Source organism: Hemiscyllium ocellatum, chromosome 2, assembly GCF_020745735.1.
Source record: "Hemiscyllium ocellatum isolate sHemOce1 chromosome 2, sHemOce1.pat.X.cur, whole genome shotgun sequence".
NCBI lineage: Eukaryota > Metazoa > Chordata > Chondrichthyes > Orectolobiformes > Hemiscylliidae > Hemiscyllium > Hemiscyllium ocellatum.
In genome coordinates, this window is record NC_083402.1 from 116,779,080 (window position 1) to 116,794,901 (window position 15,822).

The 15,822-nt window shown below is 40.9% G+C and overlaps 1 protein-coding gene across 1 annotated transcript in view; it reads left to right on the top strand.

Moving 5' to 3' along the window:
* grin3a (glutamate receptor, ionotropic, N-methyl-D-aspartate 3A) overlaps positions 1–3,989 on the top strand; it is a 163,575-nt gene extending 159,586 nt beyond the window's left edge. Inside the window, exon 9 of the mRNA XM_060841734.1 lies at positions 3,449–3,989. Coding sequence (XP_060697717.1) covers positions 3,449–3,785 — 337 coding nt within the window. The 3' untranslated portion in view covers positions 3,786–3,989. The remainder of the gene's footprint in view (positions 1–3,448) is intronic.
* The last annotated feature ends 11,833 nt before the right edge of the window (positions 3,990–15,822 follow it).

A 15,822-nucleotide genomic window follows, 5' to 3' on the forward strand; every position in this document is an offset into this window, starting at 1 on the left:
TATTCTGCACAATTTTAACCCTATATCTTACAGGAGGAGTATAAAATTGACAAATCATACAATCCCATGAGATTCCAGTCAGCAGCCAAGATTAAAATTAGCTAAAGTCATAAGAGAAAAGCTTTCATTGCAGAGCTTTATGCTATGTCGAACTTGTTAATCATATTTTCCAATCAAGTACGTATAGAATTGAGGTGTGTTTCTGTTTGAAATTCACTAAAAGAAGTGTCACCTATTAAAGTTTTTTTTAAATGCATTTCTATATTTCATACCACAACCAGGTGAGGAATGGTGAACCCTTTTAGACCCTTCAGTTGGTCACAAATATTTGTGTTCTTTAGTGAGCAGCTCTGTCACACTTCAGTTAAAATATAGTACTAGTCCTAAATTAAAGAAACCAATTACAAGACTTTCTTGAATGAAAGGAAGAGAAATGTTGTTTACTAATCCAGAAAATAAAAGCAACAAAAGAACAAGTGCAGGTATAAAAGTTTAAAAAGGAGAGTGTCTAGTTCAAAAAAGAACATCAAAGCTAGGCAATTCAAGAAATATTTAGAGTCATTGGTATTAGGATTTAACCTGAGACTAGGGTTATGAATTGATGCCTTTCATTCAGTAAAATTGGCAAGCGATGACATTTCTAGATATGTTTTAAAGTTCTCAATAAATGGATTTAAGTCTAATTTGCTTTATAAATCAGGTCTTGGTTTTCTTTGGAGAAGGTGAGCGAGACAGGAAGTGAGCAAACATTCAATTTCTGCTGTTATGAATCCATCATTCTTCTCACTCTATTCTAATGCTGGTGGTTGAAATATGATTCCTTTGCATATCCCTGAGTCCGGCTTAGCTCTTTGGTCCACCCAGGCTAGATAATCTACAGATGACTTGCGCCCCAATTTGTCAAACTTCAGAAAGGTGTAAACCAAATAGGAAACACATATGTGAGTGATCGTGTTCAGTCTTTTTGAGGACCTTTATTTCATTTCAGTCTGGATCTTATTTATCGATAGTTTTATGAACTAATTCAGCCTGTGGTTAGGTGGTCACTGCAAGCATTCTAAAGGCAGTGGTTTTCCTTTGTGGTGGATGCTGGTACAATTGCAACATTTAAGAGGCATCTGGATGGGTATATGAATAGAAAAAGTTTGAAGGGATATGGACCAGGTACTAGCAGGTTGGACTGGATTGGGTTGGGATATCTGGTCGGCATGGACAGGTTGTACCGAAGGGTCTGTTTCCATGCTGTACATCTCTATGACTCTATGAAATCTCACAGGTATTAAAATCAGATGATGAAAGTAACAAAGACATATTAATGTAGTTTGCTTTTTTAAAAAAAAACACTATCATGGCACCCTCATGGGTTCTACACCCCACTCAGGGGGCTTCCAAACCTCTTTCAGTTCATAGACTTTTTGCTGCTGGCATTGTACAGCCATGCCAGCCTCACTGGGGCTAGGCTTTTCCTATTGAATAAGATGCCAGTCAAATGGCTCCTCAAAATATCCATTCTTGGCTTTGGCAAACTTGGCCAACCCCTCCACTGTTACTAGGTCCATAACAAATGCACTCAGTGAGGATCAACCAGTTACCCTCGATATTCTTTTCCATTATCCCTTTAATTGGCATATTGAAATTCTGATTACTTCCAGGTGGAAAAACTTGCATTTTCCCAATTTAGTAATATATGAATACTGTTTTTGAAGACAGTCAATGATTTCTTTATCTGGCCGTTTAATTAGGGGGGCATTATATTTGGACACAAGCTCCTGACAGCTACTCTGGACAGTAGTCATGCCTGAGTGGGCACTGACCATCTTTAATCTTGCATGCAATGGGTTTTGCAGCTTGAGTTTCTATGAAAAAGCTGGAATAAATTAATTTCATTGACAGGCCCTGATTTATCGCAGTGGGGACAATTTCTCACTTGTATCCTATCAGATTCCCTCCTTTTAATCGTCAGGAATGATTCTACTTGGACCGCCTTTTCTATTCCAACTTGTATTTCCCTCACCTTTATCTCTCTCTCTCTGGTTTATGAAAATTTCTTGACTCCAGCTTCCCTGAGTTGATACAAGTCAGTGTTAATTCACAATTGTCAGCCAGAATGGTGTCTGGACCCTGCTCCATCTAGTCTTGTGTGCCACCAAATAGAAAAGGGTATGGAGCTCTTGAATTCTGAGGAGAAACATCCTTGCAAATGGATTACAAAGCTTGCCTCAGTTTTAAAATATCTCTAAATAGTAATTAAAAGCAAGCTATTTAACTTGTTCAAAATCCAGTTATGTCTGATCAGACCATTTTCAGGAGGTTCCGGATTTTGAAAATTTACATAGCGTCAATTTAAAAAGCTACGATCATTGCCTGATAATCGGTCAGTGGTACTCACTTCAAGGGTGAATTGCATGAGCTTTTCCTGGCAGCGTGTAACTGGCTCACAACAGATGCAGGAGGCCCTCACCTCTTCCCTCAGACATAGCAATTAAAACATGCAAACTCAAATACTTCACACTTAAACAAAATTGGTGCACTTCCCTCACCACAGCTGACTTCATTTGGATTTTCCATCCTCAGCTTCACATATTTCAATTTTTAAAAACTTTCCCTTTCCTGGAATTTTCTCTCCTTCCTCTTTCTCTTCCCATTTCTAGATTTGTCGTTCTTTTAAAATCTCCCACTGGAATTCTTGTTTAACTTTTGCTGCCTCATTTTAATTTCTGTTTCACTCCTCTCAAGTTTCTACCTTCAGATATTTTAACACCAATTTTGCAATTTGTATTGGGCAGAACTCAAACCCCTGAATGTTACCACTTTTCATTATCTGAAGGACAGCCTTTTTAATTACCTTGCCCAGTTCTGTGGAGTCGAACTTGATCATTAATATTCCATTTTTATTATTGCTACAAGACATGTGGTAGAAGGATTGGTTATTAAGTAGCAACATTCTAGGTCGGCTGAGGGTTAAAATATTGGACTGCTAGATTTGATACCGATACCACGAAACTTGCTCATCTGGCAACATTGTTTTCTCTTTGTCTTTGACTTTGCTAAAGAACTCAAGTATACCCAGTATGTAGTGTAGTAAAATGTCCCAGGAATATTGCTAATAGACAAAATTTGACAGTGAGCCATGAAAGGAACTACCAAGACAGATGGAAACTGAAATAGGTTTGAGGGGAAAGACAGGTGGAGAATTTTAAGCAAGCAATTCCAGGGCAACTGAAACAACCACAACAACAGAAAAAAAGAGAGCAGAAGCACACAAAAGGCCAAAAATCAGAGGCATGCAGAATTCTGAGGGCTGTATGCTTTGTGAAGGATTGTAGAGACTGATGACATCTATGTATCACTCCAGTTGTATACAGTACGATAATAATAAACAGTACATTTCTTGCACAGATACCTTGTTCAGTTCTGGTCTGATTTAAAATATGCACTTCATTTTCAGGTGCAATGTTGAAAATAACCAGCAAATGGTGTGGAATACAGCCAGTCATGCACATTGGAACAAGCGGAAATGCATCTTCAAAGATATTCAACAGCCTGCAGTTAATTTGAAACCTTGCCAAGTTGAGGACCTACCCCCAGTAGTGAAAGAGCTCCCTCTAACCGTTAATTCCAATGGCAAACCTGAACCACTTTTGAAAGCCAGGCATTCAGTCATTCATGAACTGACAGAACTGGAGAAACAGATTCAGCTCATCAAACAGGAACTGCAGAAAGCGATGAACAGGAAAAATGAACTGGAAGAATATCAAAGAACAGTCAGGAATCCAGAATCTTAGAACTCAAGCTGGCTGAAAAATGACTCAAAATTAGTTGTTGTGCCCTCGAGCACTTAGAGTTTTGAAAACTCTATCTTGGACCTTAAAAAGGAAACAGAATATAAAGCCAACTGTCCCAGTCTTCTTCTGCACCCCTCACCACTCCCCAAACTCCAAAACAAACAAAAAAAAACACTTACTACACTATCCAAGCAGAGGAAACTAATTGCTGACACAAAATCCGAGGCTGGTTTTCAATTTAATATTTCTGTTCATCAGAAACAAAAGTGATGTTTGCCAAGGTTAACAGAAGGGAAACCAAAGACTGTCCAGTCAGCAGGAACTAGCAAGAGTCTCCCTGTCATATATATGTGTTAATGTGATCTGCGCAGTTGGCATGGCCTGCCCCAAAAACTAATTGAAATGCTGCTATGCACATCAGCACTCCTCAGAAGTGCCCAAGACTGTTCTACAATTAATAATTATAGAACTTTATACATCCCATGGGTAATTTCCCGATGTGTGGCAAGCTGACATACACGGTGGGGCTTCAGTCTCAACAGTGCAAACAACAGAGATTGCACATTGGATCACTGCATACCATGTATTTACAGAAGCACCAGTAGGACTAATGAAGTCCCCCAAGACTTTGTACAGTATGTTCCACATTAGAAAGAGTGAACGCAGTAAATTATTGTGTAGCTTTTCATGCAGACCTCCCAACAGCAAGGGAAGGGGACATGAATATTTTCCAACACTTAGTTTCTCAATGTTTTGATGTCACATTGTGATGCAGAGATGACACTCTTGGGAGTTATTAAGTCATAGTAATTTTTTTGTATGTGGATTTGACAGTAAAATCGTATTTCATATGAACACTGTTGTCTGCACAAATTCCCAACCAATCACAAACTGTAGTGGGTCAGTTTGTCAGAGGTTTTGCATCCAGAAGCTCTCTTTTCTGGTCCACTGCACAGGGACTTGGCAATGATGTGACATGCACGAGGGTGATTTCCTGGGCAGTGTCACCCATTTGGCTGAATCCCTCACCCCACAGTGCCTTTGACTATCAGTAAAAAGATTTCAGTATTATCCAGGAGTTTTGCTTGGCAGTGTAAATAGTTAATTCTGTCCACTACTGAATTAGATTTGTCATCATATAATTGATGGTAAGTATGAGAAATGCCTGTAAGTATATTTTCAACTGATAGAGTATCTTTCAGCACTTGAGATTTGCCAATAATGTACTTCTAGTCAATACAGTCAGTGGTTGTACAGTTTTAACTTCGAGCTTTGGTGTGCTAGAGTACCAATTGTGCACAAAAGGTGTAATTTTATTTTGGTGATGGTAAAATTTGGTATTAGCAGAACCGCTACTTGTTACACATTTGTCTTAATTTTAAATTTCTTTGATATTGTCCTATCCAATGACCAGTCCAACACTTGCTCCATTTTCAACTATCACCCATCGCCAAAAATGGCATCTGAAAATCATTAAAAACACATGAATAAAGTTTCAAATTATGTTTTTAAGGCCTTGCATACTTTCAGATTTGGGCCTCATTGTATTTGAGCAAATAATTTTATAGTTGCTAAGTTATTGAAGCTTTCATTACTTGCAGGTTCAGTTGTGCAGACCAGATCATGTAGAGGCTTAAGATTCTATTTACCTTCTGTAGCTGAAGAGAGAAAAAAAATCACTTTCAGAATAGCTATCATGTCCTCAGTATGCTCTGAAGCACTTTACAGTTAATGATGTACTTTTGCAATGTAGTCAATGTTTTGATGTAGGAAATGCAGGAGCCCTGTATGTGCACAGTGAGCCTCCACATTGAGAGATAATCGTCAGCTCTTCTTTTTTCAATGAAGTTGATTGAAGTATAAATATTTTCTCGTATGTGAGGAAAAGCACTAGTGTTCTTTGAAATTTGTGAGTTTTTTTGATATATTCATTAGAAAATCCAGAAAGGACCTTGGTTTGCCATCTGATCCAACAGAGTTGCCCGAAAGTTGCACAGGACAAGTTTAGATTGAGTGCTCAAGTCTCTGGAACAGGATTTGAACCCACAATCTTCTGATGCAAAAGTAACACTGCTATAAAACTGATAGTTGAATCCAATTAATTTGAACAGTCTCAAGTGAAAGCAAGCCCCGAGTATAAATGCACACTGAAGTAGCAATCTCACTAACCAGATCTTGAAAAGGTAGGCAATTAATGTGTCACATATGTAGGCAAAGACTCATTGAGATTTATTTACAGCCTCATTGCCTGGATGGGGAACTGGCAGAGTTGAGACCTTCTGGTCATAAAGCCTTCTGCAACACACAGCCTAAAATATAAATTTTCAATCTCGAAATGTAATCATTGGGCCTGCTCGGTACAAATTGATGTCAAAGGTAAAGATTGTTCTGTAACATAGCACCTGTATTCAACCCCTTGTAGCTTGCTGGGCAAACAATTTCTCTTAAAAACCGTAAAAGCAGCCATTAGTAAGCAGTGTCAGCGAAAATTAGTACATTTTTCAATACTGGACTGGACTGTGTTTCTTCCTCAATGCAACTTATAAATCAAGTTGCCACTAAACTCAAAAGAACATGTTAGTACCATTACTAAGAACATTTTATTCTGCGTGATCACCTTTGAAACAATAATTAAAAACAAAGCTTTGAGAAGGTATCAGATGTGGGGAGTTATGAGATACAAAGTGTTACACCAATATTGGTCAGAAATTAGCCATTTTGCAAAAAGATAATGCTACCATTTTGTAAGGCCACATTATATTGATTGTTATTTAATATTTATTGCAAGGGATTTCATGGCAACCCTTTTTTTGGGGTAGGGGAGCAATTGTGGAGGGATTGGGCAAGAGGATGGGGAGATTACAACCCTTTTTTTTGCTTGATGTGGGAGCTGTGAAGAGCTTGGCAATAAAACTAGATTGCTGCAGTGTTTGCTGAAAAACACTTGAGCCACCTTTACTCCATCGATTTTCTGATAAGGTTCATTGTTGTGTATTTTTTTGCTGAGTGACTTGAAGCACACAGAGACGAATGTAATTAGTGGTTAGAACAGTGCAAAAGTTTCAACTGGAAAGCAACAAAAAAGAAGTAATGTAGCCCAAGGTAAGCAAATATTGATGAAATTTTAAGGGCCATATACCAGGAACATTCAAATTGACTGTGGCAATGGTATTTGAATCTATTTAACAGCAGGCTATTAAAATGTCACTGAAAAAGTAATAACTGAATACTGCATGCATTCTTTTAATAATATACTCCAAGAAACCACATAGCTACATAATTGCCCACAGCAACTGTTTCAGTTCAATAGTCGCAACTTTCTATAATGATATGCAAACAGTATAAATTGTATCTGTGGGCTATAAATGTACCTACTTTCTCAGGGTCGAATCATTTGCGAGCAGCATATTTCTTTGTAGTTAATTCATAAAATGTGATTAAAAAGTATAAATATTTTTATAGCTTGCTAAAATGCCATTTTGATCACACATTGGCAGCAGATGTAATAAATATTTTGTACCAAAATGTAAAGCAGAATGAAGAACAGGTGACTGATCCTGTACTGAATGATGAGTTAGGTTAACATTTGTCCTGCAGTGCTCAGTGTCAAGTGGAACAGATGTCAAGACTTCACACTAATCTTTACAAACAATTTCGACTGTCCATTTCAGCAAAAAAAAGGGTGTCAAGCTCATTCTCATTCCAATCCAGCAAAGGCATCAGTGTTCAGCACAGTTACCCAAATTGCGACAGGATCTGTCCTTGTGGGATTAGGCAGACAAGCTTTATGAATTCTAAATTAAAATAAATGGTGAGCAACTTTTCCCAGTGACAGTGATTTATGACAGTGCTTTCGGATGCCTAGACAAATGTCTGCTGGGCCCAATGTTACAGTTTACATTTTCCAACTTAGCAAGTGACTGTTTAGTTTACAGCAGCATCTCACGCAAGATTGAAAATTAATTATTCACAGCTGATCATGGAGTTCACAGTCATTTAGTTTCTTCTGTTATTTTGGGTTCAGAGTAGCAATTTGGAAATGGGCACACCCAGCATTCTGTGCACATTTCTGGGCTTTTGATTACAGAATGCTGAGAGAAACACTGGACTAAGTACACAAAAAAGGTTTTTTCAAGATATAGCTGCAAGTAAAGACTAAACAATTGGCTCTCCTTTCTCGGAGAGACAACTGAGAAGTAATCTGATAGAGGCCTCTAAATATATTTGAAATTGACTGAGCCAGTGTAGAAAGATGATAATGTTCCATCATGTCGAGTGAGTCGAAAACTGGTGGTTGTGAATACAATAAAAGTCACAAGTAACCCCTGTAAGGAATTTCAGAGAAATGTCTCTGCTCAGATAGTGATGAGAACATCAAACTCACTGTCATTGTGGACATGGTTGAGGTGTCTAGCATTGATGGGAATCTCGTGCAAACTTGGAGAAAGGAACAGAAAAAATAGACACCATTGATCAGCAAGCCCAAAATCTCTGATCAGGTTAATTAAAAATGTCAACAGTTGTGTTTATGAAGAAAAATGTAGACCAGTTAACATGAATGACCAGTTTCAATAACTTCAATTACAAGAGGTGCCTTCTTTCAGATGACGTTTGAAACGGAGAGCCAAATAAGTATGACAGATCTCACTATACCAGTGGAATAGTAGCACAAATTCGTAAGAGGTTGTATGCAGGGTATCATATCGCACATCAATTAATTCTGCAATTCAACATGGAAGGTACAACCATCTCCCCCCACTGAGGAAAAAATATACTTTGGGCTACACAGCTATAGCTGGATGGCACCTCTGCTGAAGGATCAGAAAGCTTTGGGTTCAAGTTCCATTCCAGAGGTTCAAGCACAAAAATTTTACAATGACAATCCATTTCACAATCAACAGAGCTGTTGGAAATGCCTTTTTTTTTTGGATTTAACCTGAAGGGCTCAAATTTGCATTCTCACTTGCACAGTGAAGATCCCAAAGCAATATTATGAAGGTGAAGGAGGGGTGTGAATCCTAATGCCCTGGAAAATTTTTATTTCTGAATCAACATCACAACAATATCCGATTATCTCAATGCTCACAAAAATTGGTTATCAACGTATTGTCAGTACAGTATGAAGATGAGTTTTTCCAAAATTGTGTATATTAAGTCAAATTATTGGTACCATCCATAGAACAATGCTGGTTATGAATTGGGAGGTTTTTTTTAAAAGCAAGCTTGATCCAAATCAGACAGACCATACGTAGTTGATTCAAAAGAGGACCTAGTCACTAGCTTCAGTCAATGCCAGTTGTCCTGTGTTATCAGGATTTATGTTGTTATCACCCTGCCAATATTATGGCCCATCATGAATTCTCTCACTCACGGTCATTTGATCAGGTTATTGAGCGTCAGTTCTTTCTGACATTCTGGTGGTGCCTATTCTGCCCAAGTCAGTCATTCTGTTCAGGAATCCTGATAAACACATGGGATGGAATCTTGTTGAATTACTGGACGTCTTTAGCTTCTACCTGGACAGGCTGTGAGAGATCTACATTGCCTCTTTTTAGGCAGGCCCACAGAATCACCAGCCAGTCAAGCATTAACAAGGCCATGGGCAGGCCTTATTATGAAATCTAGACTCTCCGGAGCAGAGGTCTCACCTACCGAGAGCTCCTGGTCAAAAACAGGGCTGGCTGCTTTTCCCCTCAGCAGAACCAGTGGGGAGGTAGTGGCTTCTACAGCAAAGAAAAATTCCAAAGGTGATAAAATAGTGGAAGGACCTAAGCCAAGTTAGTAGTGTGTTTGGTAAGGGAGGAGAAGGGATTTCAGAGTGGGTGTCACTGAGTCGGGTGCAGTAAGTGAAGTCGGCAGCAAGGCCAGAGAGTGGAGTATGAATAGGCCTTTCTGATGTTTGATCCTGCAAATCAGGCACTGAGTGCCTTTCAATCAAGGCACCACCACCCACCTTTTGAATTGCTTTAAATGCCATGGGGACAGGGTTTGAGTTAGTGCCTGCTGTTGGGTTAATGATGAGATCCAACAAGTGGTCATTAATTGGCGGTCAAGGGCCTCATTTGGTGGCAGGTTGGGAAGGTTGACCATGGGCCTCACCCACACCTGACTTCATTCTTGCAGAGGCCAAGAAGGTAGTAGGTTCAAGCACTGTCCCCACCCATTGAACCACATGCTCTTCCTGCTTCTTGGCTCACTACCAGCAAGAGCATACGATAACGCTGTGGTTTAAAGTCCGGTGTCCGAGTGCAATATTTTCAATAATAAAAACTTTTGATTACAGACACGACAACCAAATCTAAAAGGATTGACCTTCCTGTACTATATGAGAGACGTAGTGCTGAGATCTCTGGCTAAATAATTCAATGGTCTTAGCAAATACCCTGGAGACAGGACTTTGAATTCTACCCTGGCAACAGAATTCAATTAATAAATTTGGAATTGAAAGCACAGCTCAAAAAAAGTGCAGATTATTAAACTATCTGCTGTTGTAAAAGCCCATCTGATTCACCAATGCCTTCAGGGAGAAATACTGCTACCCTTACCAGGCTCCAGATTGTGAGAAAGTTGAACAACTTAACTACCCTGTAAAAGGACAATTAAGCATCAGCAGCAAATACTGTTCTTGGTAGTGATGCCCATATCCCAGAGAAAGAATATGGGCAAAAATCAATGCGTCATTTGGAATAGTGTGGGTGGCACACGGAGAAAAGTTCTAAAGGCATTAGAAAAAAAAGGTTATGGGGTCAATTTACCAGAATGTTACCAGCGTTGAGGAGAGACTCAGAAAATTAAGGCCTTTTCCTTTGAACAGAGAGGGGAAAGAGGTGAATTATTTGTGGATAAGGAACATACAGGGTTATTTACAAAAATTTGGGATGCGGGGCAAAATAGATGTTCCATCAAAGATCCAGGATTGACATGATGGACCAAATGACAGCTGCGATATATACTTCAAATGATACAATGACCCTATAATATTTTAGGAAGAGAACTGCATTTCAGAAAGTAATTACAAAGTCCAAATTGTAACTGCTGTGACATTCTCCCCAGCATCAGAAAATGATCATGGTAAGCCCCACTCTGGCATTTGAGCACTAACTCTAGTTGAACAGTTCAATACAAATAATATAAATAGGAGTGCTGCATTGTTAGAGGTGCCTGACAATGAAGCACTCCATTTATATTATATTGGACTGTTAATCTAACAAGTAAAAATGATCAAAGTTTTAAAATATGAACAGATAGCAATCGACAAGGCTGGAAATATCTATCAGTTGGCGAGTGTGGGACAGTAAGTACAATCTAAAAAATCAGATTTGGACATTTCATGTGTAAAATTAGGAATTAGTTCAATGCACAATGAGTGATGGAAGTTGAGTAGCCTTCTTTGCAAACAGCAATTGATTGAGATCAATTGTTAATGTCAATGGAGGTTGGTAGATTGTTAGCCGAAAAGGTATTAAGGATATGGAACAAAGTCAGGCATATGGAGCAAAGTCATAGATCAGCCTTGATTTCACTGAACGCTGGAATAGACTGAAAAGGACTGAGTTCTGCTTTGTGTCACAATCCCTTAGTGTCAGTATAAACGTGCTTTAAATGTAACTATTTCAGTGCAATATTTGAGTGAACAAACAAGAATGTAAGGTGCCAATCTCAAAACCCAGACAAGTCTCACTTTAAGAATCCTATGGGAGATTGCTAAAGTCAATACAATGGTTTAAAAAACAAACACTTAGCTTGGCTACTTGAACACTTTTCCTGATTTATGACTCCTCTTAACTTTGCAGTGTTTAATGGCAACCCAGCCATCAACCGTTTCATGCCAGCCCAAAATCATGTTTCGTTTTACATTGTGCATGAAAGATTCACAGATGGAATATGGCCATCTAGAAATTGGACCACACTCATCTGTTTACAGGCCCAATTGGGCAATCTAAGAACTCGAAATAGTGATTGTCGTGATTTTTGCCTGTTACATCACCTTGTGCAGACTCAGGACAGGCGATGAAATAATCAATATTAAGATCATTGTGTATGCAGATGTGTGGGATCTAAAATGGAGAATCACAAAGTTATTTGATCTGTAAAATGGGCCACACAGGGTTTGAATCCATTTCACTGAACTAACAGAATTATGCATATGTCTTAATGACTTCACCATTCATTCAATTCCCTCCCATTGCTCACTGATGTTGGAGTCATGAAATGGAGAGTGGTTGCTTGTACTTCCTTACTCCAGCGTGAGATCTAATGTCATGTTACGTCACAATTATCTGCCTTGCACCACCCACCGGAACTCATTTTCAATCCAATGGCAACTCTCCTCTCTGCTACCCACCACTTTGCGGTCCAGAAATGATCTCCAACTTCTCAGTCCTAATCAGATGGTGAAAATACTGACAATTTTTCTAGATATCACTGGTTTTGCTTTTTGAAGCTATTGTGGCTCTCAATTTCAATTGCCTCTTCATTTGTCTTATGATCTGTTTGAAATTTTAAGCTTAGATTCACAGATCTTTACTCAATTGTCCAGTTTTCTGAGACATACAGGATATTGGAAATAATGTAACATTTTATAGCTTTATCCTCCCTGGTGACAAACTTGATATTTCAAGTCTTTCGTAGTTAGAAAATTACTTCTGGCTATCTCCATTCTTCTTCTGATCCTCGTATCACATCTACCATTTTCTGTTGTGATTTGTCCTAAATAGACAAACTTATCTATATGTTCCAGTGTCTTACCATCCACTTCAATCGTACTCTCCTATCTAATATTATCCTTCCTAACTATCATGTTTGTGTTGTTTCTGTAATTCAAGTTTGCCATTCTCAACAGGATAGGTGACTGATGTAGGTTCAGCTTATACAAAAATGAGATAGATTTGCTCATCTGATGGAATGATCACAGACCCTCAAGTACTTGTATGAGCAAAGAAATATAGCTGCATACCTTTTCACTTGCACATTGCAACCTGGGTTCCTGCAACTATGGAAGCACAACTGGGGCTCACAGCGGCCTCTCCTGACCTAGGACTATTTAATTTCAGTTTTCTAAGGCAAAGGAGGAACAGGAAAAGGAACCTCTGTGTTCGCAAATACTGTTGCAGTCTGCAAACACTGCTCCAGTTCAGGAATTGGCCAGAAATGAATTTGAATGGAGAGCCGTTGAAGCAGTTTTGTAATTTTGGCTTGCTGCAGAGATCAGGCCTCCAGTCCTCTGCTTCGCCTGATGTCAGTGGCTGGGTGGTGAGACATCAAAAATGGTGTGCGAGGGGGCGGAAGCACGGTAAGTGGGCTAAAAAATGAACTGTAGCCAGCCAGCTCTCCTGTCCATTCTGCTCTCCAATATCTGCTGCCTGAACAATAAATTGGACTGTATCCAACTATGGCAGGCATCTCAGCATGAGTTCAGAGACTACTGCATTCTTGTTTTTATGGAAGCATGGCTTAGCGACAGAATTCCAGACAACATCATCCAGCTCGACAGGCTGGCCTTGTTTTGCACTGACAGAAATGCAGCTGTGTGGGGTAAGGCTTGGGGCAGGGGTCTGTGTGTCGACATCAACATGAAATGGTACAAAACCTCTGTGCTCATCTCTAGTTGCTGCTCATCACTTGGGGAGTTTTGAGATTGTTAGATGCAGACCATTTTACCTGGCACGGGAATTCACTGCTGCCCTTATAGTTGGGGTGTATATTCCTCCTAATGTTAATGCCAAGGAGGCACTCTGGGAACTGTATGGGGCTATAAGTAGACTGCAGAATGCACACCCTGATGGACTGTTTATTGTTGCTGGAGATTTTAACCATGCGAATCTCAAGTCTGTCCTCCCTAAATTCCATCAGCATGTGGACTTTGTGACGAAGGTGGGGGTGGACAAACATGCTGGATCTGGTTTATACAAACATCCCCAATGCATTCAGGGCAGAGCCCCTGCCCTACCTCTGCTCCTCAGACCATATCTCTTATGCTACTCCCAGCATACAGACTGCTTGTCAGACCTGTCAAACCAGTTCTGAAGCAGGTGAAAGCCTGGCTGGCAGAAACCCTTTCTGCTCTCAAGACTTTTTGAGCGTTCTGACTGGATTGTGTTCAGAGAGGTGGCAACCGATAGTGTTAGAGGAGTAAACGACATTGGTGATTTGCTACATTAGCAAGTGTATTGACAACATCACTGTGTCTAAGACAAATCACTTCTTACCCCAACCAGAAGCTGTGGGTGACCACAAAAGGTGTGTGCACTGCTGAGACCCCACAATTCTACCTTCAGAGTGGATGACAGGACAGCCCTAATAACAGCGAGGGCCAGTCTGTCCCAGGCCAAAGAAGCAAAGTGTGCACACGCATAGAGGATACGCAGCCTTTTTCAGGATAGCAGTGATATACGCAGAGCAAGTAGAAGTGTTTTGAGAGGCACATGAGGCATATGAAGACCCTGCTGCCCCACTCACTGGGCACCCTGCAGTTTGCGTAACATCCCAACCGCTCAACAGATGATGCCATCTCCACCAACTTCCATCTGGCCCCCATCCACTTGAACAAGGAGGACATATATGGCTGATTACTGTTTATAGACTTTGGTTCTGCATTTCACGCTATCATTCCTCAGCACCTGATTGGAAAGCTGAGTCTGCTGGGCTTGAATGCCTCCCTTCTGTAACTGGATCCTGCACTTCCTAACTGGGGAACCTCAGTCAGTCCAGATTGGAACACCATCACACTGAGCCCAGACCACTCCCCCTCCATATTAAAACTAAAGGATGGACCAGCTATATTGAACCTCGTATAAAGGACAATACAGAAAAGCTCTGGATCCCAGATATTATATTTCAAAAAAGACACAGTCGTATTATTGTTGTGGATGTTACAATTAGAACAGAAAACCAAGAAAATTAATTACAGCAGGCTTGGGAGGTGAAAGTGGAGAAATATAAACATCTAGAGAAAGAAATTATGGACTCTATTAAAAGGAAGCTGAAAATGTGTTGCTGGTTAAAGCACAGCAGGTCAGGCAGCATCCAAGGAACAGGAAATTCGATGTTTCGGGCCAGAGCCCTTCATCAGGAATGAGGAGAGGGTGCCAGGCAGGCTAAGATAAAAGTTAGGGAGGAGGGACTTGGGGGAGGGGGCGATGGAGATGTGATAGGTGGAAGGAGGTCAAGGTGAGGGTGATAGGCCGGAGGGGGGTGGGGGCAGAGAGGTCAGGAAGAGGATTGCAGGTTAGGAGGGTGGTGCTAAGTTCAAGGGAATCGACTGAGACAAGGTGGGGGGAGGGGAAATGAGGAAACTAGAGAAATCTGAGTTCATCCCTTGTGGTTGGAGGGTTCCCAGGTGGAAGATGAGGCGCTCTTCCTCCAACCGTCGTGTTATGATGTTCTGGCGATGGAGGAGTTCAAGGACCTGCATGTCTTCAGTGTGGTGGGAGAGAGAGTTAAAGTGTTGAGCCACGGGGTGGTTGGGTTGGTTGGTCCGGGCATCCCAGAGGTGTCCCCTGAAGCGTTCTGCAAGTAGGCGGCCCGTCTCCCCAATATAGAGGAGGCCACATCGGGTGCAGCAGATGCAATAGATGATGTGTGTGGAGGTGCAGGTGAATTTGTGGCAGATATGGAAGGATCCCTTGGGGCCTTGGAGAGAAGTAAGGGAGGAGGTGTGGGCACAAGATTTGCATTTCCTGCAGTTGCAGGGGAAGGTGCCGGGAGTGGAGGTTAGGTTGGTGGGGGGTGTGGACCTGACGACGGAGTCACGAAGGGAGTGGTCTTTGCGGAACGCTGATAGGGGAGGGGAGGGAAATATATCCCTGGTGGTGGGGTCCGTTTGGAGTTGGCGGAAATGACGGCGGATGATACGCTGTATACGGAGGTTGGTGGGGTGGTAGGTGAGAACCAGTGGGGTTCTGTCTTGGTGGCGGTTGGAGGGGCGGGGCTCAAGGGCGGAGGAGCGGGAAGTGGAGGAGATGCGGTCCTTCCATATCCGCCACAAATTCACCTGCACCTCCACACACCTCATCTATTGCATCCGCTGCACCCGATG